The sequence below is a fragment of the Symphalangus syndactylus genome, chromosome 1 (genome assembly GCF_028878055.3).
Source record: "Symphalangus syndactylus isolate Jambi chromosome 1, NHGRI_mSymSyn1-v2.1_pri, whole genome shotgun sequence".
NCBI classification, from domain to species: domain Eukaryota; kingdom Metazoa; phylum Chordata; class Mammalia; order Primates; family Hylobatidae; genus Symphalangus; species Symphalangus syndactylus.
The window spans coordinates 106615664-106643614 of record NC_072423.2 but is presented as its reverse complement, the minus strand read 5'-3'; the positions used below and the strand labels follow the sequence as shown (position 1 = coordinate 106643614).

The 27951-nt window shown below is 43.5% G+C and overlaps 1 protein-coding gene across 5 annotated transcripts in view; it reads left to right on the top strand.

The window, feature by feature from the left end:
• CACNA2D3 (calcium voltage-gated channel auxiliary subunit alpha2delta 3) overlaps positions 1-27951 on the top strand; it is a 959332-nt gene that overhangs the window by 183610 nt on the left and 747771 nt on the right. For all 5 annotated transcript variants that reach the window (XR_010122405.1, XR_010122406.1, XM_055273813.2 and 2 more), the window contains exon 3: positions 9488-9604. Coding sequence is in view for 3 of the 5 variants with exons in the window: in XM_055273813.2 (XP_055129788.1) it covers positions 9488-9604 (117 nt within the window). In the remaining 2 variants the exon portion in view is untranslated. The remainder of the gene's footprint in view (positions 1-9487; positions 9605-27951) is intronic.

Below are 27951 nucleotides of genomic sequence, written 5' to 3'. Positions count from 1 at the left end.
GTGATTCTACTGTGATTTAAACCCTGGCCAGTAATTCTAAGCCAAGCGGGGTGCTGCTACCAGGCTCCAAGTCAGTAGCACAGCAGCAATATTGACACAGATTCTTTACATTGGGCCCATCGTGGTCAACTGTCTTCACTAGGAGTAAGTTGAGGGAGACAGAGTAGGAACTACATCACTCTATCCCCACTGGGGGGACATAGCATGAGCTTACAACTTACATGCAACCTAAAGAGACTGTCCCGTTTCTCTTCTCCCCTCCGCACCTCTCCCTTCTGCCCCTTTCTATCAAGCCTTGGTCACAGATGTCCTGCCTCATAATGACTCATGACCGTCTCATTATATTACTAGGCTCCTTCATAGATGACATCTTCCAGGAAGCAGGGAATCATATATGCTGCATAGGCATCCCCTTTTCTGGGAACTTTGACGAATCCATCATTTTACATCCTGTGATCCTCTTTCTCCCTGGTGACTGTGATGGCCGGTGCTTTCTGTCCCTGGCCAGAGCACCCTTGCACATCTGGCAGAAGTAACATACCTGTACTGAAGAGCAGTGTGCCCTCCAGAGGAGGCACACCGACCAGCTGTGCAGGATATGAGGGTGCAAGTTTACGTAGAAATGATCCATGCAGCTCTGCGTCAACTTATTTTTAAATAAAATGAACCAAAAATAAGCCTCCTTTTACCCCAAGGGAACCACATGTGTTTGTCAACACATTCCCCCCATCTCCCTGCAGCTTGGCACATGGTAAGCCATTTGTAAATATTTGTTGAATGAAAGAAAATAGCAACATTTTCAGTTTAAGTTTCTTTTTTGTATTGGCATAATCCCATCTTAAATGATTGGGTTAATGAATTTATCTCTTGCACTGTGGCTATTTCAGAGCTTGAAGGAATAAAAAGACAAAAAAAAAAAAAAAAAAAGAAAAAAGAACCTTAGGGTGGGAACCTGAGGCTTCTTCACACTTACATAACAAAGCAACTTAAAGGGCTTGGACTATCTCTGGGTTGCTATCCCAGTGTCAGGGTTATTGGGGGATCTGGATTAGAGGATTTTAAGGGAAGTGCCAGAGGGTTGGGAGAGGGATAGAAAAGCAGCCCATTTGTTTCAGGTCGCAGACTTCAAGGCAAACGCTCCACATTTCCACTTGAGGATGGGCAGGTCCTTGCTGTGCCATCTCCCTGCCAGGGCCTTCTGTTAATCCTCATGCAGTGATTTAATTATGCCGACTCTAGAGGTGTAATTTCCGTTTTTGATGAGAAAATTTAGCCAAGAGACCACGTTAACATGCACCCACTCTTTGGCTAATGATGCTTCCTGCATTTGTCCTCTGCAGAGGGTATTTTTTTCCTGGTGCCAAGTCCACCCAGAGCCCCTCTTCCATGTTTGGCTTTTATCCTAATTAATTCTGATTGGCCAGAAGTCTCCTGACTGGAGCTCCCTCTCTGGGGGCTGTTCTAGGCGACTCACTTTTAGATACACAATTCTCACATAGGAAAAAAAACGGCCCAAACATATGAACAACATTAAGTGTTCTGACAGTGAAGTAGTACTTTTCTCTTCGTGGTGTTTGTGTGAAATGATCTGGCAAAATAGATGCTGCAGAAATAATGCATTTCTGTGTCTTCCTTCTCAAATGATAAATGTTCTTGGCTCACCACAGGATTTCTTGCCAAATGCTGATTCTGCTAACAGAAGGGATGGAAGCTTCAGAGGCTCTTTTGTGACAGAGAGAATACAAAGTTTCTCAGGCTTGCCTTTCTTCCATGTCACAAATGTGACACGGAATGTGTTCTCCCTAGACCCCAGTCCTGGCTAAATCCACAGGCTGCCTTGCTGGGGCATCTCTGCTTAGTGCACCAAGCCGGGGTTAGGCCCAGTGATCATCCACCACCTTGTTGGAATTTGTCTGTTACATTGAGACCTTCAGTTTAGGAATATGAAAACACAATGCTTGCTAGAATCCTCTGTAGCCAGAAATGCCAAGAGGGAAAAATAAGGTAGCACTAGGATTTGGGGTCGTTCATTATGTGCAGGCACTGTGCTGAGGGCTTTGACAGATGTCCTCCCAGTAAGACTGCAGGGCAGCAATGGATGACCGACATCATCATCTCTTGAGTTCTGAATGAGGACCCTGAGGCTAAGGAGGTTAATGGCTTCCTTAAAGTGACCCAGCCAGCTGGCCCAAAGTGTTGTTTGTCTGGTCCCCAGAACCCTTATGTCTCTAGGGGAGCCCTGCCTCTCATTCCCCTGCCTCTTGTGGCCCCTCCCCATTGCCATCTTTCGAGTCCTGGCCACTGCAGCCTCTGACTTCCTTGTCTCCATCCAGTTTTGCCCCCTTTCTCTGTATTCTGCACACTGAGGTTATTCAAAAGCACAGACCTGATCACTGATCCCTCCTACCCTCAACACCCCTTGTGGCTCCACTTGTTGCCCGTCCCTGCAGCCCCACCCACCTCCCCACATCAGGATGGGGTCCAAACTCTTACTCCTAGCACACCACCCTTGGTGACCTGGCCTCTGCTCACTTCACTGGCCTCATCTCTCACCAAAGTCATCCAACCGTGGCCATCCATGCTCCAGTGCAGGGGGACAGTGAGCACTTCCTTGAGCCCCGGGAGTCTCCCCTCTGGTCTTTCCTCCTTGCTGCTCCCTCTTCCTGGCATCTTCATCCCCTGTTGCACCTCCCACCCCACCCCCAGCCTTGTCGTCCTCAAAGGGTTCTGCAGGATGGGAGTCACGGCCCTGACTACCCTCGTCAGACTTTCCCTGATGCTGCATCTTCCTTGCCTGTTTCCTCCTCAGAATATCCTGGCCATTAGCAAAGAAAGCAAGATTTCTTTAAAATTTTTCTTTAAAATTTTCACATGTTTTTGGGGAACAGGTAGTGTTTGGTTACATGAGTGTGTTCTTTAGTGGTGATTTGTGAGATTTTGGTGCACCCATCACCAATTTGTAGTCTTTTATCCCTCACCTGCTTCCCACCCTTACTCCCTTTCTCCGAGTCCCAAAAGTGCATTGTGTCATTCTTGTGCCTTTGCATCCTCATAGTTAGGTACCACCTATAAGTGAGAACTTACGATGTTTGGTTTTCTATTCCTGAGTTACTGCACTTAGAAAAATGGTCTCCAGTTCCATTCAGGTTGATGTGAATGCCATTAATTTATTCCCTATTTATGGCTGAATAATATTCCATCATATATCTATACTGTAGTTTCTTTATCCACTCATTGATTGATGGATATTTGGATTGGTTCCACATTTTTGCAGTCACGAATTGTGCCACTATAAGCATGTGTGTGCAAGTATCTTTTTCATATAATGACTTCTTTTCCTCTGGGTGGGTACCCAGTAGTGGGATTGCTGGATCAAATGGTTGTTCTACTTTTAGTTTCTTAGGGAATTGCCACACCGTTTTCTATAGTGGTTGTACTAGTTTACATTCCCACCAGTAGTGTAGAAGTGTTCCCTTTTTACCACATCCATACCAACATGTATTATTTTTTGATTTTTTTGATTATGGCCGTTCTTGGGAGGAGTAAGGTGGTATCGCATCGTGGTTTTGATTTGTATTTTTCTTATCATGAATGATGTTGAGCATTTTTTCATATGTTTCTTGGCTATGCATATATCTTCTTTTGAGAATTTAGACAGCAAGCTTTCTTAAACATCACTTTACTCATTATTATGTGCTTGGTGTCTAGCACCCTGCCTGGCATACCAGAGACACCAGGTATAGTTTGCAGAGCAAACAAATGGAGTGCTGGAGACAGGATGCAAAGCCAGCCTGGCTGAAACCTTTCACCTGGTGCCATAGTCATTGCTTCCATTTTTGTTTTACTCTCTGCCTTCCTTTTGTGTTTACTGGGACCTGGTAATACTTTCTTAACTCCTTTTCCCAGTTGAAGGATGACTGCTTTTACATGAAACAAAAGTAATTTATAGTGGCATCCTTGAAGCTATAGAAAATAAAAAGCCCCATTGCCTGCACAGCTGTGTGGAGAGGCAAACCCCAGGAAGAGAGGGAAGAATTTTAGGTATTTTTCCTCCAGGTCTTTCTTGGTACTTTAGGGAACAGAAGCCAGTTGGTAGCCTGCATGTGGCCATGGAGTAATTTCTTTTTATTTTTTTTAATTTAGTTTGTTTTATTTTACTTTATTTTTTAATTTTATTATTATTATACTTTAAGCTTTAGGGTACATGTGCAGTAATTTCTAATTGAGGTTCCAGGGCCGCCTTCAGAATGGGCTTGCTTTTCCCTCTCCAGGTATTTTTGTTGTTGTCAGCTGTGTCTGCTCCTTGGGGAAAGGCTCCAAGCTTACCCCGCAGAGGCCTTGTGGAGGACCAATCAACTCTCCTGACTTCAAATGTGCCCTGGTGGCCTGGAGCAGTCATGTAAACTGCTGCAGCCCCTGTTAACTGCCAATGTCTCCAGGTTTTGGTATTTGCCTCTCTTGCCAAGTTCAAGCCACTGTTGGCTACAAAATCAACAAAACAAGTGTTTTTATGGTAGTAAAATGGGTCCTCTGAAACAAGTTTGCAAATTTTTAGACCCTCAGTCACCTACCCCTGTACTCCCCTTCCCCACAAGGTCAAAAGATGGAGCAGTTAGAAGAAAGACCCCGCTAGGTTTGAAACCCTCCAACGAGTTGACCTTCAATGCTGGTTGACCCTCTGTGTGCCTCAGCCTTCCACCTGCAACATGGGGGGTTGTGAGGATTAGACAAATTAATAGGTGAAAAGCTTCTGGCACCATCCTGGGATGCATTTTACTGACTTCCTTAGACTCTGGTAATGAAGACATGTCACTTAACTACAAAGAGTCTACTTGGGACCACATTCCCTTAAAGGAATCTGCTTATTAGGTGCCCATATTCTGTTCTAAATATAACTACAACTTATATATATTTTTGAATTTGAAATAGTCATTGAAAAATTAGAAAATAAAGGTAAGCAAAAGAAGAAAGAAAAAAATGATTTGTGATTGTACAGCTGGCTGTGAACACTTGGTGTATGTCCTCCTAGCAGGGTGTGTGTGTGTGTGTGTGTGTGTGTGTGTGCACGTGTGTGTGAGATTAGTGATTTAAAACAAAAAGTAAGCAGTTACTGTCTGTCATATATTGTGACACTGTTTCCTGTATTCTTTGACACAGTTTGGGATGGCTATGTGAAATTCTGTTGTACTGGAGTAGCTCACTCTATCCAGTTACTGGAGGTCAAATTGCTTGGTTTTCTACTGTAGGTACCTTTTCAGTGATTTTGATATATATCAACATTTTAAGTTACTAAGGGCTTTTGATTGATTAATGACTATCACTGGGTCTTTGTTCTTCAAAATCTTTTGTTTCCAGCAAAGTGAAACATTTCCTGGAAAGAGTAAGGCATTATATTATTCTGACCTGACTCCAGAAGGCATTAACATGTCTTGGAAGGACAGAGTGCTTTTTGCTTATGAGATACTTCCCCAGGATGATAAGAAAGTAGTATACTGTTGGTTCGTTTGCAAGGAACACCTGTTGGTATGTGGTCTGAAGGGTGGGTACTCTGGCTAGAGAGGAATGGAACCATTAAACTGCTCAGCTTATCCCAGATCTGGAATCCACAGCTTGGCAAAGAGCTTTGTGCTGAGATTAGTTAGCGATGTTACAGGCACCAGTAGTCCTGGGAGACTGACAACCTGCCGTAAAGCCAGGGGCTTCTGTTCACAGAGCAGACTCAGAAGAAAAAAGTGGGATATAGGAAGATCTCATTGAAAACTTGGTGGACAGTCAGAGTTAAATAAATTGATTCCCTTCTAGAAGTTTATTGGGAGAGAAACACATACAAGTAACAGATATGGCCAGAATATTGGGGCCCGGTTTAAAACCAAAAACTTCAGATAAAGATGAATTGTGAAATCCATTTTGTTTTTCGTTATCTTAAGCCTCTAGATCACCTTAATTACAGAGTTTAGACATTCATTTCACTGACTATAAATATTAGACTGCATTAGTTTCGTTTGTTTTACTCAGTCTTGAACTTTGTATTTTTGGTGGTAAATCAGCATTGGGTGTAAGCTGAGTTTCAGTGTTGGTTTTTGGAGCACATCTGGCAGGCAGCAAAGAGCTCCTGGGAATTTTAGCTCCAAAGATATTGGCTTCCATCTGAACTTAGAAATAGTCTCAGTGATGGTCACTGAAGTTTTATTCACATACCAGAGCACGCTGTTAGCTTGAGCCAGGTTTGGGCTGGCCAGAGCCCCACCTCCGAGGCCAATCCAGTCAACCTCCCAAGGTAGGGGTAAGGAAGGTCACTCTTTGCCTTACTGTGTTGGGTGTTGCTGTAACAGATTATCATAGATTGGGTAATTTACAAGAGAAGAGTTCTATTTCTTCCAGTTCTGGAGGCTAGGAAGTCCAAGGTCAAGGGGCCGGAATCTGGCAAGGGCCTTCTTGCTTCATCATCCCATGGCAGGTGGTAGAAGGGCAAGGAGAGCCAAGCCAGAGAGAAAGAGTGGGCCAAACTCACTTTTTTTTTTTCTTTTTTTGAGGCAGAGTTTTGGTCTTGTTGCCCAGGCTGGAGTGCAATGGTGTGATCGCGGCTCACTGCAATATCTGCCTCCCAGGTTGAAGTGATTCTCCTGCCTCAGTCTCCTGAGTAGCTAGGATTACAGGCGCCCACCACCATAACTGACTAATTTTTTGTATTTTTAGTAGAGACGGGGTTTCACCGTGTTGGCCAGCTGGTCTCGAACTCCTGACCTGAGGTGATTCACCCACCTTGGCCTCCCAAAGTGCTGGGATTACAGGTGTGAACCACTGCACCTGGCCCCAAACTCGCTTTTATAACACACGCAGTTTCTCTGTAACTTACCTACTCCTGTGATAACAGCATTAATCCATTCATGAGGGCAGAGCCTTCATAACCTTATTATCTCTTATTAGGCCTCATCTCCCAGTACTACTGTATTGGGGATTAAGTTTCCAATACATGAACTTTGGGGGACACACTCAAACCATAGCAGCCTTATAGAACCATAGGAAAATGCAGCTGCATCCTTCCTTGCATCTCCCTTGCATTGTGAAATTGCAATTACTCTGCAATAGGCTCCATCCAGAGAAGTCTTTTGTGTCTGCTGTGGGGCTGTGGCAGCAACCACAAGGACCTGTCCTTGCTTCCAGGGCCACACAATCTATGATGCCAGGAGAGAAGAGCACAGACAGTTTTGGGGTCTGGGATGGAGCATGAAGCCTTCTTGTGTTGGAGAATAGGACAGCTTTGGTGGGGAGGGAGGAAAGTCTAGATTGAAGGAATAAATTGTTTTTCAGGTAAGATGCAAGAGAAACTCATAAGATTTTTATGGATGTTTTCAGGGAGCCGGGGGAAACATGAAACTACAGCTCATGATCAATTATACTACCATGTAAAGCAGTTCAAAACATCTAATAAGCAGTGTAGCAGATGTCAATCTTGGTCTAGACTCACATGGTCCAGAAATACCACTTCTTAATTTTTCCAGGATCAACTTAATGCTGAGAAACTCCAAGCTCTTGGGTCTAATATTCAGGTCAGAGGAAGAGATCCATTTTGAGGATCTCTTCCCACTTCCCCTATGCCAGTGAATAGGGGGTTGCTGGGGAGTCCATGTCTAGATTCCTACCTGCCTGTAAGGGTAAGAGGAATATCTTTTTTTTTTTTTTTTTTCTGAGACAAGGCCTTACTGAGTCACCCAGGAAGGAGTACAGTGGGATAATCATAGCTCACTGCAACCTCAACCTCCCAGGCTCCAGCAATCCTTCCACTTCAGCTCACCAAGTAGTGGGACTTCAGGCATGTGCCACCATACCTGATTAACTAAAAACAAACAAAAAAACATTTGTGGAGACTGGGTCTTGCTATGTTGCCCAGGCTAAGAGATGGGTATCTTGCTGCTCCTAGAACACATGGCCAGATGCCTCCAGCCTCACCTCTAGGCTCTAAGGATTTTGTTTTAGTTTAAGGATCTGAGGAATTCTCTCTTTACATTCGTTGCTTTCCTTAGAGTTCCTCCCTTTGTCCTCAAACAATAATCTTATTTCAGGATACCCAGTATTACTGCCTCAAAAGACTTGGACATTTGAGCATTTGAGCAAGGAAGGGAAGCGTTTTGTGACACACACACACACAAACAGACACACACACACACACACACCCTTCCTCAAGTCAAGGAGAAACTGAGCCTTCCAATTTACATTTTGAAGGTATAGGATGGGAAGAATGAATGGAGAGAAAATGTAGATTTATATCTCAAAAATTATTCTGCCATTAAAATGTAATACATTTTCCTTTTCACAACTAACTCTTAAGGTCCCTAGAGCCGAGATGAGATGTGGAGCCCCTTGATTTCCCTGGGTAAGAGCTTGGGGTGAGGAATTAGTAAACTGATTCAGAGTTTCCCCACAAATAAGAGTAAATATAGCTTACCCAGCATCTTTAATTTTCCAGCTGTTTGATAACCAAATAAATGTCATGGATTCATGTTGACATTAAAAGTGTTATAAACTTCATTTGGAAGGTTCCTATTAATAAACAATATTTCCTTCCACTAGGAACAAAATTAAATCTTTAGTTAAACCACGTTTTGGGTCTCAGGACCCTTTACACTCTTACAGAGCCCTGAGGACTCCCTGAGAGCATCTGTTTATGTGGGTTACTTGTATCTATTGATATTTAGCATATTAGAAATTCAAACCAAGAAATTCAAAAAGTGATTATTACAAGGATAAAAAAACTCATTACATGTTAATATTATATATATTATATAATATATATATATTATATATATTATATATATATATTATATAATATATATATAAAATATAATATATATATATTATATTTTATGGAAAATAACAATACTTTTTAGAATAAAAAAATTAGAGGAGTGGCTGTTTTTCATTTTGCAACTCTCTTTAATATTTGACTTAAGAGGAAATATGTGGATTCCCATATCTGCTTCTGTGTTCAATCTCTTGTGATTGGTTGCTGAAGAAAATCTGGCTTCACATAGACATACTGTTGGAAAAATGAGTACTTCATGGACCCTGAAAGGGTCTCAGGGACCCGTAGGAGTTTTGGGATCACTTTGAGAACTGCACATTTAAACAGATAAACTACCAGGGTATGTGATGGGTTTTAAATGAAAAATTGTCTTTATTGAGAATTTGAGTCAACTGTGGGTGAAATCAGTCCCTTATAAATAGACAGATAATAGTTTAATTGGGTTAAGATATATTCCTTTCCTGGGTGCTAGTTAAGTCTCCCAGGAGAGCCAGAGTCAGTTTCACACTTCTCCCTAGTTGGCTTAATAATTTTGAAACACAGTTTAATATCCACAAATTCACCAGAAGCAGTCATGGTATAATTTTATCTTTATTTATTCCTTGTGGGTAGATGTGCTCTGAGATCACAGGTGTGGTGTTTTATGATGTCATGTGTCTTGAATGTTGCCCTCTCTTCTTACAGAAATACAAAGAGTATGAGAAAGACGTTGCCATAGAAGAAATCGATGGCCTCCAACTGGTAAAGAAGCTGGCAAAGAACATGGAAGAGATGTTTCACAAGAAGTCTGAGGCAGTCAGGGTAAGTGCCTCTGGTTTGTGCCCTGTATCGCCTGAAGACACAAAGGCAGCTTCAGGGGATGGCATTGATGAACCAATCTCTCAAAGATAAAAGTTGACTCACTCATTTATTACGTAAATACTTTTATTTTTACAGTCTGGTTAGCCAGGAAAAGCAGTCACTAGGGGCACAAACTGCCCTTTTCATAGAGGGTTCCTGTGCCAGTTTTATTCTGGTAAATTTATGCCTTCAGCAGAGCTGCCACTAATTGTACAGCTGTACAACGTGGACCTGTAACTGTATGATGCATTCAGTAACGGCCAGAAACCATTCAAAGGTACACTAGGGTTCAACTAAGCTCTAGTCTGAGCATTTTCTTGTGTCACTGTGTTTTGTGATTTTCTCAAATGGTTGCATAACATTTCAGTCTATGAGTGTGTCATAATTGATATAACTGTTCCTATATATTTGGATGTCTGAGTTATTTGAAAGTTTTTATTGGCCAGGTGTGGTGGCTCACGCCTGTAATCCCAGCACTTTGGGAGGCCGAGGCAAGCAGATCATCTGAGGTCAGGAGTTCGTGACCAGCCTGGCCAACATGGTGAAACCCTGTCTCTACTAAAAATACAAAAATTAGCTGGTGTTTTGGTGGGTGCCTGCTACTTGGGAGGCTGAGGCAGGAGAATTGCTGGAACCCAGGAGGCGGAGGTTGCAGTGAGCCAAGATCGCACCACTGCACTCCAGCCTGGGTGACAGCATGAGACTCCGGCTCAAAAAAAAAAAAATTTTTAAGAGATGTGTTGCCCAGGCTGGTCTCAAACTCCTGGGCTCTAGTGATCCTCCCACCTCAGTCTCCTGAGTAGCTGGGGCTACAGGTATGTACCACCACACCTCGCTCACTTGCAAGTTTTGACATAAATAATGCTGCAGTGAATCTTCTTATATATTTATAATGGATCAACCAGCCAAGCACCTACTACAGGTGAACTGTTCCTTTAAGGACTGTATATGTACTCACTTGTATTATCCTTGTAACACCTCCATGGTGGATGTTACTATTATCCCCATTTTACGAGAGAGGAGACTGAGAGGAAGACGTTGAGTAGCTTCTCCGAGGTCACATGAGGAGTGAGAGAGAGCTCCAGCCGTAAGGACCCCAGAGTCCACATTCTTTACTGCCTCCTTGCTTTCAGTATCCTGGAGTGTATGTGGATTTCCTTAATGTGAATTCCAGAACACAGAAGACAGTTCAGAGGCTCAGAAGCAATCTTCAAGGTTCTTTATGCATATGAAAGCATTTCTGTCCAGATAAGGTTGTGCCAATTCACAGCTGCTCCAGTGGGAGTGGTGTGCAAGTGCTTATTTTCTGAAATGCTTGCAAAAAAAAAAAAAAATACTAGTAACAGCATTGTCAATTTGAGAGGGGGACATATTGTTTTAGCATGCATTTCTTTGTGAATCACAGAATTTTAGAGGAGAAAAGGACGTAAATTTCTTTAGGTTCTGCTTCTACAATTGACAAAGTAGCCCTGGTGCCTGGAATTAGGGGAGCATTGGGAGCGGCGGGGGGAGGGGGCCGTGCAGCATGCTGCCGTGACACAGAGGTCCAGCCAGCATCAGAACCTAGACCTCACCTCCTTGAGGCAGTGGGCCTACGTGGTCAGTGAGACATGGGCTCTGGAAGTAGTGGAACTGTCCCGAATCTCAGTTCTGCCCCAAGGTGGGAGACCAGTGAGCAAAGCCGAGTAACCCCTGTGAATCTCTTTTTCCTCATTTACCAGCCTGGCGGCATTATGAGAAGTCAATGATTTAATAAATACGTGCTTACACTTACTGAGTTCAGATGCACCAGCCCCTGTGCTAATCACTTTATGTATGTAATCTCATTCTTGCATCAACACTAGGAGTGAGACACCGTTATTAATGTTGTCTTAGAAATGACCAAACAGGCTTGGCAGGGTGAAGTCATTTGCCCAGGTCACGTGGGCGAGGCTCAGCAGAGTTAATTTTTATACCTAGGTGGTGGGGTTGCAGCACCTCTGTATCTATGTAAGGTGTTTGTTTAGCTCAGTGTCTGGCAAACAGTAAATGTTCAGTAAACGTTTGCTGTTACAGCTGGTTAAAGGGCCTTCCAACCTGTGAACATCTGATAGGAGGTAGTCTTGTAGCTTTAGGAAGCACCTGGATAAAGACAGGAGGGAACATGAACTGGGTTTAGCGTCTTCGTATTGCCTAATTTTAAAACCTTTTTGCGTTAAATTAGTGAAGATAAAAAAAAAAAAGACGATTTGGTATGGTGGGTGTAGTTCCTTTGAGAAGAAAAAATAAGTTGCTCTGTTTAAATTGAAATGTTCCCAGAAAAAAGGCAGCCAGATTCCTTGCAATGTGTATTCTATATATTTGAAAATAAATGCACAGGCCTTCTGTAATCACGCTTGATGCTCGAGCCTGTAACATCTTGGTTAATTGGTCCAGTGTTATGTGGATTTCCCCACGCCTGTCTTTAAAGAGAGTTTGTATGTCACATAGGGGTTTAGTCTGGGGACGGTAGAGATGGGCCTTGTCCTCACTGTGAGCCATGTGGCTCTCTTGTTAACACTCAGGACCCATATGCCATTTGGAATGAGATGTCCCTTTGGAGGCCAGGGAAGCAGTGAGTGTGACTCTTTTCCTATTTTAATGATACCTTGATTCTCCGTTAGGAAAAGTTGCTGTTTGCCTGTGAGATTTGTGAACATTTGAAGAGCAAAGACCTCAGGTCCAAATTTGCCCGTGGGTTTGCAGTGGAGTCATTATTTGTAGCCTTGCACTGAAACACACCACTGTGAGTCAAGGTGGGGTCCTTTCCCATGCCACCCACTGGGCAGTGACCCCACCCCCCTCGCTTCGCTTCGCTTCGCTTCGCTTCGCTTCGCTTCGCTTCTCTTCTTTCCTCCCCTCCCCTCCCCTCCCCTCCCCTCCCCTCCCCTCCCCTCCCCTCCCCTCCCCTCCCCTCCCCTCCCCTCCCCTCCCCTCCCTTCCCTTCCCTTCTCTTCTCTTCTCTTCTCTTCTCTTCTCTTCTCTTCTCTTCTCTTCTCTTCTTTTCTTTTCTTTTCTTTTTTTTGAGACAGAGTCTTGCTCTGTCACCCAGGCTGGAGTGCAGTGACGCGATCTCGGCTCACTGCAAGCTCCACCTCCCAGGTTCACGCCATTCTCCTGCCTCAGCCTCCCCAGTAGCTGGGACTACAGGCGCCCGCCACCATGCCCAGCTAATTTTTTGTATTTTTAGTAGAGACGGGGTTTCACTGTGTTAGCCAGGATGGTCTCGATCACCTGACCTCGTGATCTGCCCGCCTTGGCCTCCTAAAGTGCTGGGATTACAGGTGTGAGCCACCGTGCTGGGCCCCCACCCTGCTGTTTTCTGATAGCTCAGGAACAGAACAGATTTTAGGTTTGGCCCTATCACTCTGATGCGCCATGCCTAGGAATCTTCCATTTCCAAGCCCCCATCCCCCTCCCCCAGCAGTTGGAGTTGGGTCCCAGGTTCAGGTGCCCCACCTTGTGTTTTCATAGTGTCAATCAGTGGTGACTCCAGGGACGTGTGTAGGAGAAACCTGGTTCACAAACAACCCTGTTTTATTAATATTTCCATTGATGTATATAAAATATTTATGAGTCGGGCAGTAGCAATTTAGGAAGCTACAATAACAACACCTTTAGTCTGTGAAACTAGGTTCAGTTAGTGCTGGGGAAAAAAAAATGGAGTACTACAATAACCTCGTCCTTTAATGTAGCCTGTCATCTCCTGCCTGTTAAACAATGTTGATCTTTTTCTCTTCTGGCTTGATTTCATCATTTTCCTCCATCACTTTTCCCAGTGATTAGTTGAATCAGAGTGATTTTATCATCCTCATCTCCTATTTGAATTACTCTCCACTATGCAATTATCCTATCACAGAAAGTCCTATTTTCTCCCCGTCAGATGTCTGAAGTAAATGTGAAACCTAAAGTGGCCTGCCCATTACATAACCCCTGTCATCTCATTGGTAATGGACTATATGTAACTTTTTTTTCAGGCTAGCAAATTATAAATAACCTTAGCTTCAGTAATTTCCATTAACATAATGGTGCCATCATTATGGTAGTATTTCTTAACTAATATTTTCTAGCTCTTTTTAATGCCATTGGTGGTTTAAGTAATTTTTTCACACCCATGCAGAGGCTAGCTATAGGTTATTTGATACGGCCATGCTCCTGCTTGCTTTTGTGTATAGCAGTTGTGCCCAAGGCACCATCTCTCACCTTCATTGTTCAGACATATTTATGCTACCAAGCCCTCAATTAATATTGCTAAGCAGTTTGTCAAGTTTTAAGTCCCTACGAATGGACAAGAAATGGAGTCCATTTGCTTTTAGTTCATTAACATTTCAAAGGAGATATTTCACATGTTGGACATGGAGGAAAGGATATGCACCAGTCCTCTGCCAACTATGGATTCCCATCAGACCATTCCTAAGTGACACCTGGAAATGCTTGTCTGTGTCACAAGTCAGAGCTCATCTTTGATGTTGATGGAAGGCAAATTTGACACCATTCCCCTTTCTCCTGAGTTGCTGATGTTGAGAAATGTACCCTGATTTGAGGGGAGGGAGAAGGCAGAAGGGTTATATTGCATGACCTTGGTTATATGGACAGGCTGCCCCCAGCCTTTCCTTTGTCTTTAAAATCCAGCCCTTCAGGGGGAGTAGCACAAACTATCAATCAACTGCAAGCATCATCTGGGGCTCCAGGGAACTCTGAGCAGGCACAGCCAAATGTGCGGTGGGAAGAGAATCATTAGGAAGTAACTGCGTAACCACGGACATCTCTGATTGTAAGGATATACTTTGAGGACCAATTCCATCACAGTCAGGGGGATGTCATGATCCTGTAATTTTGGTGTGGTACATATAACTGAGATGGGCAGCACAAGAGAAAAGCAGGTAAACCAGGAAATGACAAAAAGACTTTGGTGAATTTATGATTTTATACTAGTATTCTCCAGGATGATTTTCTAAAGGTGAATTCCTTAGAGTGGATTTTGCCTTTGGTTGCACTGAACAGCTCTGGGGTGGGCACTGCCTTCATCACACTGATCTGAGCTGGACTTAGAACCTCCTCTGGTCTTCCTAGGTATTCTTGGTTTCAGGGCCAGACACTGATTCAGAGGACCTTAAATGTCAGCCTATGCAGACTTCAGACCTCCACAAACTTTAACAGGTTTCAGAGAGGGAAGGAATACTGGGGGGATTATAGGATACTATCTGTTGTGGTAGCATTTCAAGCAAAACATTACAATTAATTAGACATGTCTAAAAGAATGAACTCTAATGGGGAATGTGAAGATATATAAAACACAAGTTGTAGCTAGACCCGCTCCGTGATGAGCCAATTTTCAAACCTTGGCTAAGATATTTAATAAATTTTGAAAGCACCCTGAAACTCACACCTGTAAATAAACTTAATCTTGTTTCACTAATTTTTTGATTTACATAGATAAAATGATAAGCCCTCGAAAAGAGTGTTTTGCTTAAAAATACATACCTTTGCTTGTTGGGAAGAGCTAAAGGAGACTAGATATTATATTAAGTTTTCCCCCCTTCCTATAGTAACCTGCTGTTCATTGTGGAACTGATTCCCATTATAGCTGTACTGTGGAAAGTAATTGCTGTTGTACAGTAATTCAATTTCAGTGCATTCACGCATCAGTTCACCGATAGGGGTTTATCTGGAGAAACCTGGGACTTGAAAGCTTTTTATCGAGAAATTCCACATGCAGCAAGACATTTTTCCTAGGAAACGAATATCAGTATTTGCATTTAATAAACATTTACCTTCTCAGAAAAATGGATTTTTCTCTCTGCAGAAGAGATTTACGCCAATCTTCCAAAAAGCTAGAGGATACTATTAAAGCAACTTTCTTTAAATGTTTTTTGACTGGCGCCTGTCTACATATGTATGACTATAACTTACATCAATGTTTTTATGGGAATATATACAGTGAGGCATGAAAAGCAAGATGCACCCAAGTAAAGCATACTCCATCCCCCAAATATAAGCTGTATAAGGAATTAATATCTATAGGGAGTATATGAATACTTCTGGTTTAAAAACTCATCTGATCTATAGACATTGTGAAAATTGTGTTTGAGGCATATTTTCAAAAGGATTACATTGGAAATGAAATAATTGATTCTGTTTATCCATTTGTAAGTTAAGGAAAGGTTCTTAAGACAGAACTGATTATTTTCTTTACATGTTAAGTCTAAAATGAGTTGTGGAGGTTTTAGGAACTGAATATAGCCTAACAGTGCCAGGATCACTTTAAGTTCTCAGGCAGTGGAGGTATATATGGCTGTATAGATCTAAAAGATTTTTGTTTTCTGTCTTGTTTTCATTTCTGATCTCATCTCAGAATTTCAAAGCTTGTACTGTGAAAGAGCAGTACATTTGTTTCAGAAAAAAATAATGTTTTCTGTTTTGAGTCACAGAGGGAGGAGACTATTAATTTTTTATGTTGATGTATCTTGTGGTCTATTTGTCCCCTTTTTTTGGTAAACTGGGTTGCTTGCAAAATCGTACATATATATGTAAGGAAATTTAGAGCAAAAACCTCAAACCAGAAGAATCTTACAAAAGAGCAGCAATCTGTATTCACCAGTTTTGATGAGGTCAGCAAACCATCTTTGGTTAATGGCTGAGAACAAAACCACCTGGAACTGCGTGGTCTTCGTGGGTTTCACCCCAAATGGGCCCGGGGTTTCCGCTAACATACTTCAGTTTGAGCCAACCTGAGCCTCACAGGTAGGCCCAGAAGACTGCTGTCCCTCCCTCACTGAGAGGGAACAACTTGTCCACCCCCTTGGGAGTATATGCTTACCACTAAAGGGAAGGAAGGGGAACCGCTGGACGACTCGTATGGGCAATTTCACGTCTTCTCTCCTCAAGCTCTCAGTTTTCCATCAGCCTCACATCTTTGAAGTTGGCTTGACTTGGTGGACCATATCCTAACTTTCCTGCTTATTCTGGGGGTGTTGGCCTGTAGAAAGCATTCTTCACTGGGGGTAGAACCATTGTACGAAACCTTCCTCAACTTCATGGTTATTTGTCTCTTTCCCAAATAATTGGACTAAACGCTTTCCATTTGCAGAGCTTTATGGAAGTTTAGTTTAGTGTTTTCTATGTCTACCATAGAAGCACTCATGTGTTTTTTAATGGTTTTTGTTTTTACTGGTTATAAAAGTAATACATATTCATCGTAAAAGAAAAGAGAATGTGCAGAAAATGAAAAAGGGGAGAGGAAAGATCACAGCCTGAAGAAGTAAGTATCAAACGGTACTTAATGTCTCTCAGTACCTTTCGTTTTTCAGCATCTTAGTTTCTGTCCTTATAGGTTTTTTTTTTCTGTTTGTGCATGAGTATATAGATATATGTGGGTGTATATAAACTTCTAAAACATTGGATTATTCTTTCTTGTAACAAGCTTTTTAAAAAATTACATGTTGTGGACATGTCAATGAATATAGATTTCTATTATTCTTCACGACTGCTTTTTGGATGTTCCAATCAAGCAGCTCTCTCTTAGCGAACATTGATGGCATCCGTAGTGTTTCACTGTTATAAGCAATAATATGATAAACTCTCTTGCAAAGAAGCTTTTGTCCATTTATTTGATGCATTTATTAGGATGTATTCCTAGAATTGAAATTAAGGCTTTGGGTGTATCTTGCCAGATTGTCCTACAGACAATGCTATGCCTGCCTGTGTTCCCACCTGTGTGGTTGGAGGGGAACTATTTCCGCATTGTCCTCCCTAGTATTTGACTATTATTAGTCTTTTGGCCAACTATAGTATCTCAAGGTTTGTTTTGTTTTGTTGTTTGTTTGTTTGGTTGGTTTTGAGACGCAGTTTCAGTCTTGTTGCCCAGGCTGGAGTGCAATAGCCTGATCTTGGCTCACTGCCACCTCCGCCTCCAGGGTTCAAGCAACTCTCCTGCCTCAGCCTCCCGAGTAGCTGGGATTACAGGCATCCACCACCACGCCTGGCTAATTTTTGTATTTTTAGTAGAGATGGGATTTCACCATGTTGGCCGGGATGGTCTTGAACTCCTGACCTCAGGTGATCTGCCCACCTCGGCCTCCCAAAGTGCTGGGATTACAGGCATGAGCCACCGTGCCTGGCCTCAAGTTATTTTCTTTAATTACTCACTGTTTGGCACAGTGGGTCCCTCCGGCTCCTCATCTGTCCTGCAGCAGGGTTTGAGGCAATTACACCATGTCACACAGAGCATGGGCTTGCCAAAACAGAGAGATGGCCCAGGTGCTGATCCCCATCCTCCCACAGAGAGGAATGTGGGTGTAGGCACTCTGCTGGACATGCTTGGAGGGGCCCTCCCCTTTTCCTCCCTTTCTGAAGTGTATCATAGGAACAGTCCTGGGGAGGAGGGACAGGCTAACTAGCACCAAGCTTCCTGACTTTGGGGTGCCAGCTGTTTGGAGGAATCAGCTGGGAGCATCGGCGGCTCAGTACCTGGGGACTGTGGTGCCCAGGGTGTTTCAGCCTCCCCACTACTGTGGGAGAAAGTCAGTAGTTGCAAGAGAATTTGAGCTTGGTGCAGCCCCTCTCACTGGGAAAGGGCCCTGTTCCCAGCTGGCTCATTGTCTGAGCACCCAGACTGAGCACCAGGGTCACTTTGATTGACTTCTCTGAAAGGTACCGTGTAGTTAAGTTGACCATCTTTTTACATGTGTATTAGCCATTTCTTCTTCATTTTTATTTTTTATTTTCATACGTTGCCTGGTAATACTCCTTCCCCTTGTTTAAGTGTACTATTTCTTTTCTTGTCCCAACTTGCCTTTACTCTGGCCCCAGTGCCTACTACAGTGCTTCAAACTATAGTTAAGTGCTCAGTAAATGTTTGTGGATTGACTTACAGGCCTTTGTCTTGGGGTCAGGATAACTTAAAGTGAGGGTGATATGGATGGTATGGGCTACACCCCTTCCCTTTGGCCAGAGAACTCCTGAGTGATAAAGGGGAAAAGAAAGTATTAGAGCCCAACTGCAAAGCAACTGTGGGGTTCATGGACTTTCCCGAATCCTCCACTGTCGGCTCCAAGTGAATGAACCTGACACAGCAACATGGCACCAAGATGTTGGTCCCAGTTCTGATTTTTCAGAGTATTATGTTGTTGTTGTTGTTCTACACCAGGCCAGGTGGAAAACAATGCCTCTTAATTTATACTCAGGCCAGGCAAAAGCAATCTTAAAAGGTTTGTGGGTGGGAGGAAATTATGATGGGTGAATTACTGATGCGTTACCATCAATAGATCCAAATGACAGAAGAAAGCCATAATAATAATAATAATAATGATAATAAAAGACCACTGTCTATAATTTTATAAATTACCAGCAACAAATTAAAGGGTTTCAGAAATATTTTGAATGCATATTTAGTCTGTTTAACTAGGGATGTGTTGGTGGCATTGGTTGTACTTTTTTGGTCTTTACTCAGTTTCCCATATGGAGGTGAGGAGCAGCTGGTCCTGCAAACAGAGTGAGATTATTTACATTTTCTAAATTAGGTTATGAGGGGGAAAATGAAAAGATAGTTAGGAATTCATTGGCATTTCATTTACACTGCATTCAGTGGAGAGATGACAGCCCTTGCGAGTAATCAGAATCTTTGTTAAAAATCAGCTGGGATATCATTTATTGCACATCCCAGGCTTACTGGCAGCCTGAACAGATGAACATGCAAGGCTTTGTACTATCAGGAGTAAGTGTGGATTTTTTGTTCTTGTGTGCTTTTTAATTGATTTGTGTGTATGTGTGTGTGTGTGTGTGTGCCACTTGGGAAGGAAAATCAAATCCTTGGGAATATACTTAGAGAGCCTCCCCACACTGCACTCAGTGACTCTGGAGCATTTCGTGAGGCTGTTTGATGGGATTTATAGAGAGGAACTTCTCTAGTACCTCTGCAGAGCCCTTGATGGATGTCAGAAAGCAGACTTCTCATCCAGGGTCACGGTTGGAGTTGCTCATAGACAGCCCCACTCCAGCCAATGAGCAGGAGTCTTCTTACCTCTAGCAGGTGTGTCTGCAGACACTCGAAGACTGCTAACCCTAACCCAGGTTGCGGCCCTGATTTGACTAGTACAGGAGTTACCTTAGTAAAAATTCTAGGCTGGGCAAAGATCCTGACTCTTATCACTTTTAGCCAGCCATGAATAGATGGGTACCAGCTGCACAGAGATGATGGAAGCAGCTCCAGTCCGACTGGAGCACAGTCAGACTCATAGGGGAGCGGAGCCCTGCAGGCAGCCTCTTGGCCAGCCAGTGGGTCGCCTCTGTTAGGATGCCTCTTGAGCCTGGCAGCCTGTCTCCAAGAGGACTTCCCTTCAAAGGGCTCAGTGGATCCATTCCCTTGATGTGCTGGGAGTCTGTCATTGCAGTCACTGTGGCCATGGTCTGGGGACAGTGCATCAGCTTGCTGTGGTCCACACGGGGGAATTAGGGTTGGCCTCTGAGACCAGATTTGGTAGAGATGATTTTTATTCTAGGGAAGTATGTTCAGTACACATGTGTTCATAATGGAGGAGATGGGCAGCAGTGTGGGGGTTGGAGGTTGACACGTGAGCATTCGTTTTTATGGGAATTTCATCATTGGAGATGGGGAAATAAAAAAGAATTAATCGCATCAGAATTGTAAACCTGTGTCCCCCAGGCCAATCCTGGTTGTAGATACCTTTTAATTGGTCTGTATGGGCTTTAAGGGGGAAAAATGAAATCACATATAAAATATGAAGTGATATTAAAATATCCAGATTTAAATCTTGGAAAATGGAGAAGTGTAGCCATCCTGGGCCTCCATGTCCATAGAACAGCAATCAGCATCAGCATGAATGTCTCCGTTGGTTGATTTCCATGCAGCTCCCTAGTCGTTTATTTGCTACTCTGGCCGTAAGGAACATGGAGTTTGCAACCCCTGCATTAATCAGATTAGGGTTAGCAGAGTCTTTGTGTATGTGAAGTAGGCAGCATACTTATAGCTTTCATAATTCCCCCACAGAAAGCCAGCTGGAGTCATTGCCATTGTTTTCATCACTGATAACATCTCTGTTGTCATCATGATCATCACATTGCTGAATGCTTCTTGCTTGCCAAGACACTATGCTATGCTTTGCATATATTATCTCATTTAAGTGATACTTGTGAAGTTGGATTTAAAAAATTCTTGGCTGGGTGCAGGGGAAAGACCATTCAAAGGATTTAAGGTAAGAATGTGCACTATAAGGGAATGTAGAATCTTTCTTTTTTAAAGTTCCTGAACTACCAAATGAGACTGAGATTTTCTTCACCTTTAAGATTTGAGGATGTTTAGCTCTAGTTCAGCGCTCACCTATAAAAAGTTCGATTTGTTTTGTTGTCTGTTTTCTCCCAATCTCAAAACGGTTTGATTCATGTGAATAATTCCCAGTCTAGTCCCATTCATAGAATCAGCAAATGAAAATCAGAGCTATCCCCTCCCTCCCTCAATCCACCCTGGTCCCCAGCATACACTTTCCTGTAGCATGGACTGAGACAGTATTGGTCACGTGGAGAAGGGGAAGAAAAATGCTCAGAGTGGCTACATTTGAATATGTGGCACTTATCTCTCTGCGCAGGCACCTTATAGAAAAAATAATTCATTAAACTTCGTTCTAGAAAAAAAGAGCATTAAGCCTTCATCAACAACAACACAAAGAGCTCACCATGGCAGGAACGGGACAATAAAGGGGTTATTTTAGCAGAATTAACAGGAAGAAATTAGCCCCATGTATCCTTCCTTTTTATCACAGTGTGGTGCATTTACATATTTTGAAATTTCACATTTGCATAGTCAATGATTTTAAATTAGATTCTCACATCTCCTCTCTGATGTTTGTCATGTGTACAACTTGTCTTAATAACTGAGTTGTTAGCATTTAAAAAGCAGTTATTTAATTATTGGCACAACCTTGAAACATAGCACCCAGCTACCCTTGCAATTTTTAAGCAGCTTTATACTGAGATATAATTCACATATGTATAGGACACGTGAGCATGCATGTGTATTTACTTATGTGCCATTTTGAAACACATCCGATGTGTAAATCAAGTTCAGGTTCTCTGATTTATCTGGTAACCACAGCTGAGAATTGGATGGGGGAGTGATGCTTTGAACTAATGCCTTTTGGGAGTGGGATGAAGTGCTTATTTCTTTGAGAATTCTTGTCATTTCAAAGAGGAGAAAATAAAAGCTTGAGAGTAGGGTTGCAATATATGTGTCTTCCCTTCCTGTCCTGAGCTACCTTCATTCGTCCAAGGCCTGTGTGTGGGTGGGGAAGCATGCTCACCTCACCTGCCCCATCTTTCCTTGACCACCTGTCTGCTTTGTGGGCTATAAGTTCTATCAGCCTGGGGTCTTTGGGTTGGCTACTGTTAAGATCTAGATTTACAGCTGGCTCCCTCCCCACATGGAGTTTATGTGCTATTAGGGGAGACAGGAAGGCTTTGAAATCGGGAGTCCTGGCCGTGCCACCCAGGGAATCCAGGGAGTGAAGCCAAACATACACCAGGTCCTGGGAGGTGGCAGAAGCAGAAGGAACAGCACGTGTGAAGCTGGAGAGGAAGTAGAATGTGGGACCAGTTGAAGGCATTGAGAGGAGGATGGAGTGGAGAGAGGGTTTGGAGAGGAGAGAGCAAGACAAGGGTTTTTTTTCCCTGCTGTGAGGGGCCTGGTGTGGTGGAATAGAGGTGGTCGATTCGTGTGTTTATTTGAATGTCTTCCTCACCACCTCCCAGGCCAGTGGTTCATCCATTTTACTCTGCTCCCCAAGTTTCCCCCAGCACTTCACACACCTGGTTTGGTGGGTGCTAGGCGTTCACTGGAAGAGTTTGGGTGTCATTTTAAGAATACAGGAAGTTGCGGCAGGGTTTGCATTTCTGTGTCTGCACTGCTCATTGGCCGCCTCCCTTTCCCTTTGTGTCTGGGGAAAAGCTGCCATGTTCCTCACTTTTCTCTGGGTATTGATTTATATGCACCTGCCCACCCTTAGAAAGTATGTCGCCTTCTCAGTGATCAGAGGCTGCGGTGCCCTGAGATGGCTCCTTTGTTGCCTGTTCCTCTCTTCCAGCCAGATGTGCTCTGGAGACTGGAGAGCACAAATCTTTTATACAGCCCACCTAGAGTGAAGCCCCCGGGCAGCACTCAGGAAGAGGGTGCTGGGAAGTGCAGCCGCTTCTGTTGTGCTGGGAGAAAGCCCGAAAGCCTGCGTTTAATGGAAGCAAAGAGCCTGCTTTTTAATTTTCAGCTACATTTAGCAGATGGACCAGTTCAGGATTGTCCTGTTTAGGGAATCTCCCCCAACATTTGGACAGTTCGTAGGTGGAGGGGACCTCGTAGGAGCCAGGCTAAGGGGGAAAGTCGCCTGTTAGTTTTCTGAGCTTGTGTCCCATTGGGTCTCACCTTTCTGAAGGCAGTTATAAGGAGACAGTGCATAATTTGCTCACTTTCAGCAACGGCTGTGGCTCTCCAAGCACGCTCTCTTCGCCTGCTTCATTGGCCCCAGCAATTTAAGAAGGCTAGCCTTGGGAATTACTTCCTCTTGTAGAAGTGGAAGTGCAGGGACTTTGCCCATGCCATTTGTTTTGTGTGTAAACTTTTTTATTTTATTTTATTTTATTTTATTTTATTTTATTTTATTTTATTTTATTTTATTTTGAGACAGAGTCTCACTCTGCTAGCTGGAGTGCAGTAGTGCGATCTCGGCTCACTGCAACCTCTGCCTCCCGGGTTCAAGCAATTCTCATGCCTCAGCCTCCTAAGTAGCTGGGATTACAGGCGCTCGCCACCACGCCCAGCTAATTTTTGTATTTTCAGTAGAGACGGGGTTTCACCATGTTTGCCAGGCTGGTCTTGACTCCTGACCTCAAGTGATCCACCCACCTTGGCCTCTCAAAGTGCTGGGATTATAGGCTATTTTGTATGCAGACTTTGATTCACTTAGATGTTCAGTCATCTCTTGGGAAACAGGTTCACTTTGGAAGGAGTGAACTGGGCTTTGGAGCTAGTGAGACCTGAGGATAGCCATTATCCACTGACAGTGAGACCTGAACCTCCCTGAGTCTCAGTTTTCTTGTCTGTGAAATGGGCGTGTTCTCATGTGGCAGGGATTGTGACTCTCTGGATATGGCAAGAATGGATTTGAGGCTGGTTCCGTCAGACTAGCCCTGAGCCCAGGTCACACGCTCCCTCCTTGAGATGGAAGCAGTCACACAAGTGACCTCAAAACTAACGTGAGGATCAAATGAGCAAACATGGGCCTGGCATGAGCCCACGAGTTACATGGCAAACACTTTGTAAATGGTCATTTAATTTTATTTGTATATGTAAATAGTGCCTTTGACAACCAGCATAGCAGAAGCAGGCTCTGATTCGGGCACCAAACTCGCTCAGCTCAGTTCCTGTCACAGTCATTTAATAGCTGAATAGTCTTGCCCAATTTACTTAAACTCCCTAAGCTTTAGGAACCTTAACTCTAAGATGAGGGTTAGAATACCTACTTAATGGAGTTATTTTGAGGGTTAAATTAGAACATTGATGTAAAGTGTTTTAGCCCAGTGCCTGGCACATAGTTCTACTTCCTAAAGACTAGTTACTGTTATTCTTGGTCTGATTATTAATATCATACAGAAAGTATGGATATGATAGAACACTTAATAGGAATATTTGAAGAGGTTTTAAAAATTCAGCTATGGCAAATACTACTATTACAGGACAGGGTTCCCGATCCAGACCCCAAGAGAGGGTTCTTGGATCTCGCTCAAGGAAGAATTCAGGGTGAGTCCATAAAGTAAAGTGAAAGCAAGTTTATTAAGAAAGTAAAGGAATAAAGAATGGCTACTCCATAGGCAGAGCAGCTCCAAGGGCTGCTGGTTGCTCATTTTTTTGTTATTTCTTGACGATATGCTAAACAAGAGGTGGATTATTCATGCCTCCCCTTTTTAGACCATAAAGGGTAACTTCCTGGCATTGCCATGGGATTTGTAAACTGTTATGGTGCTGGTGGGATTGTAGCAGTGAAGATGACCAGAGGTCACTCTCGTTGCCATTTTGGTTTTGGTGGGTTTTGCCCGGCGTCTTTACTGTCACCTGTTTTATCAGCAAGGTCTTTATAACCTGTATCTTGTGCCGACCTCCTATCTCATCCTGTGACTTAGAATGCCTGACTGTCTGGAAATGCAGCCCAATAGGTTTCAGCCTTATTTTACCCAGCCCCTATGTAAGATGGAGTTGCAGCCAGGCGCAGTGGCTCATGCCTGTAATCCTAACACTTTTGGGAGGCCGAGGCGGGCGGATCATGAGGTCAGGAGATCTAGACCATCCTGGCCAAAATGGTGAAACCCTGCCTCTACTAAAATAACAAAAAATTAACCAGCTGTGGTGGTGCACGTTTGTAGTCCCAGCTACTCAGGAGGCTGAGGCAGGGGAATCGCTTGAACCTGGGAGGCGGAGTTTGCAGTGAGCCGAGATCGCGCCACTGTACTACACAGCCTGGCGACAGTAAGACTCCATCTCAAAAAAAAAAAAAAAAAAAAAAAAGATGGAGTTTTTCTGGTTTCAATGCTTCTGACACTACTATCTCAGGGAGGTAACCTAGAAGAAACTCTGCCTCCTCAGAATCCCAGGAGACTTGTCTGCAGGACGGCCCCAGTGGCTTATGGAGAGCTCCCCTCTGTATGGTCTTCTTGGGCATGGATGCCCTCCTGCTCTGCACAGCCGGACTTCCTCAGCTGGGCAGGGTCCCTGAGACGGACAAGGAGAGGAAAGTGAAGGTGGAACAGGCTCTGCATTGCACTGTCTTCCTTGGGCACAGAGGGAGGGGCTCCAAGGCTCTGCTTGGTCCTCTCATTGCCCTTCCTTTTCTGAGAGAGGAAAAAGCTGCAGGTTAAACAGAATGTTTAGAGAGGAAAACTAGATTGGCAGCCTGAGCTCATTGGCCCCAGCCTATCAGTGGAACGCAGGATGGTGTCCAGTGTGAGTGAGCATCAGGCCGGTCCTTCCTGGAGTGATGTATCTGTGGGAGCCCAGGGGTCACATGCTCATAGCTGTCTGATAATTTTAATAGTTATATGAAATTTACATTATAACAAGTATAACTTCCCTTTAAAGTGGAAGTTATATGTTACGTACGTTGATTCAAAGAAACATAGTAAGTAAAGGTGAGGTGAGAAGGCCAGTTGCGGCCTGGTTTTGGAAGGCAGCTAGAGACTCGCTAGAACGCATCATTAGGGAAAGGGACAGTTCAAATGTGCTGGTTGTGGTTGCAAAAGCAGTGATCACATAGCAGCCCACACTGATCTTGAGCGAAACAATGCATAAGAAATAGCATAAGGTTTATAGTACAGTAGCATCTATATAAATTAAAAGTGTATAAAACACCCATGTGCATTTTCTATAAACACATGCCCCATTAAGGAGTCCATTGAATCTACTAGAGTGGGTGCAAGTCGGGGAGGGGAATAAGAGTAGAGGTCAGGGCTGAAGGAGAAGATATAAATCAAGATGGGGCCTTGCATGGACCAGTGATGATGAAGTGCTAAGAGTATGAATAGCTCAAGTTTCTGTATGCACACAGACATAGAATGAGACATAGATAGATAGATAGATAGACAGACAGACAGACAGACAAATCCGCACACACGGTGGTAGGCAGATACGGCAAATGGTGATGGTGGGATGCTGATGTCTGAGGTTGGAGCAGTAGTGTAAAGGTGGAAAGATAACATTTACAGTGAACTTTTCTTAACTGCTTTCCTTGTACCTGGCTTCCCACCTTGTGCCTAAGACACATCTTTCCATTCCATTTTCTCAACAACCTCACGAGGTAGGTGGTGTTATTACCTCCTTTTGACAGAGGAGGAAACTGAGCAAGTCCAACGTCACAGAGGGAAAGCTTGGCAGAGCAGATGCAGGTCTAGTCTGTCTAACTCCAGAGTCCAGATCCATCAGTGACATTGCTGCACAGCCTTCTTTGTCTTAGAATTTCTTTAAATTGGATGCACTTTTAACACCCTTATTAATACCTGCATTGCTTAAGTTCTGCTGTCTCTACATTAGTGGAAAACTGAGTTGTCCTACAGTAGTTGTAGGCCCTATTGAGAAGACTAGACTGGTCCTTTTCCAGTGGAGGGGGATTTATTGATGCCGCCCCTTTGCCACTCCTGATACTTGATTTCATGCCTCTAAAGTTCCATGTCTTTTCGCTTCCGTTCTTTCTTTGTGTCTTTCACTGCATTACCCCGATGCCATTCCCTCCTTCTCCCCATTAATAAGCCAGCTGGTCAAATAGCCTCATTTCAAACAGCATCTTCACCCTCCCTTCTTACAGTAGGTGGTTACGTTGGCATTCCATGCGTGTATCTTCAAAGTGATTTATCAGAAAGATGCACAACTCCACGGGAGGCGGCTGAGTCACCTGGAATGCTTTATAGTTCATTTCATTGTCCACAGGGGTAGATCAAGCCATGGACACCTCTTTTTGGTTATTAAGACACAGGCTGACACTTGCATCCAAAATGTTTAGGTGCCTTAAGTGGGTGCCTTACTTGTCTGGCTCGATGGCTGTTGGCAGGGCTGTGTGAGTGCTCCCCGAGGACAGACAACACCAGTAAATCTTAATCACTATGCAGCACTGTAGAAGAAGTAAACAGTTCTGAAACTGTACTATAAATTGTCATCCAGTGATGATTCTGTTTTATTATGGAGGTTAAATTACAGCAATCACTGGTGCACAAAGGCGCTGCAGTAAGAAAACATTTGGGAACAATGTTTTTCTCCTATGGCTTGGGTGATGGGTGCACAGGAATAAAACGCCATAACTTGTTTACCGTGGGCCACAAAGGAAAATATGAACTCTAACCCACTGCCACATGTGTGTTTATTTTTCTTTTCTGAACTAGGCAGGTTGTGAGCATGTTGCTGTTGCCACAGGAAAAGGTGATAGATACACTTGACTTGAAAACAACTTTCAGCTATGTTTTTCTTCTTTTTATAGCTTCTCTTCATCTCCTCTCCCTGTGTGTGTGTGTGCATCTATTTGGGTTAGGATGGGCTAGGAGAAGATGAGCCAGAGAATGACACCTGTCTTCAGCAATCAGTCGCTTACAGATACTGTCTTTCTGGCATTCCCCAGCATGCCGTCCAAAGGGCTTGTCGCTTATGGGCCACTTGATTCATTGGTGAAGAAAATGGTCTGTGGGACTTCCTGGATCCAGGTTCAAGTCCTGACTCTGCCTCTTGATCGCTGTGTGACTTAGGGCAGGTCATT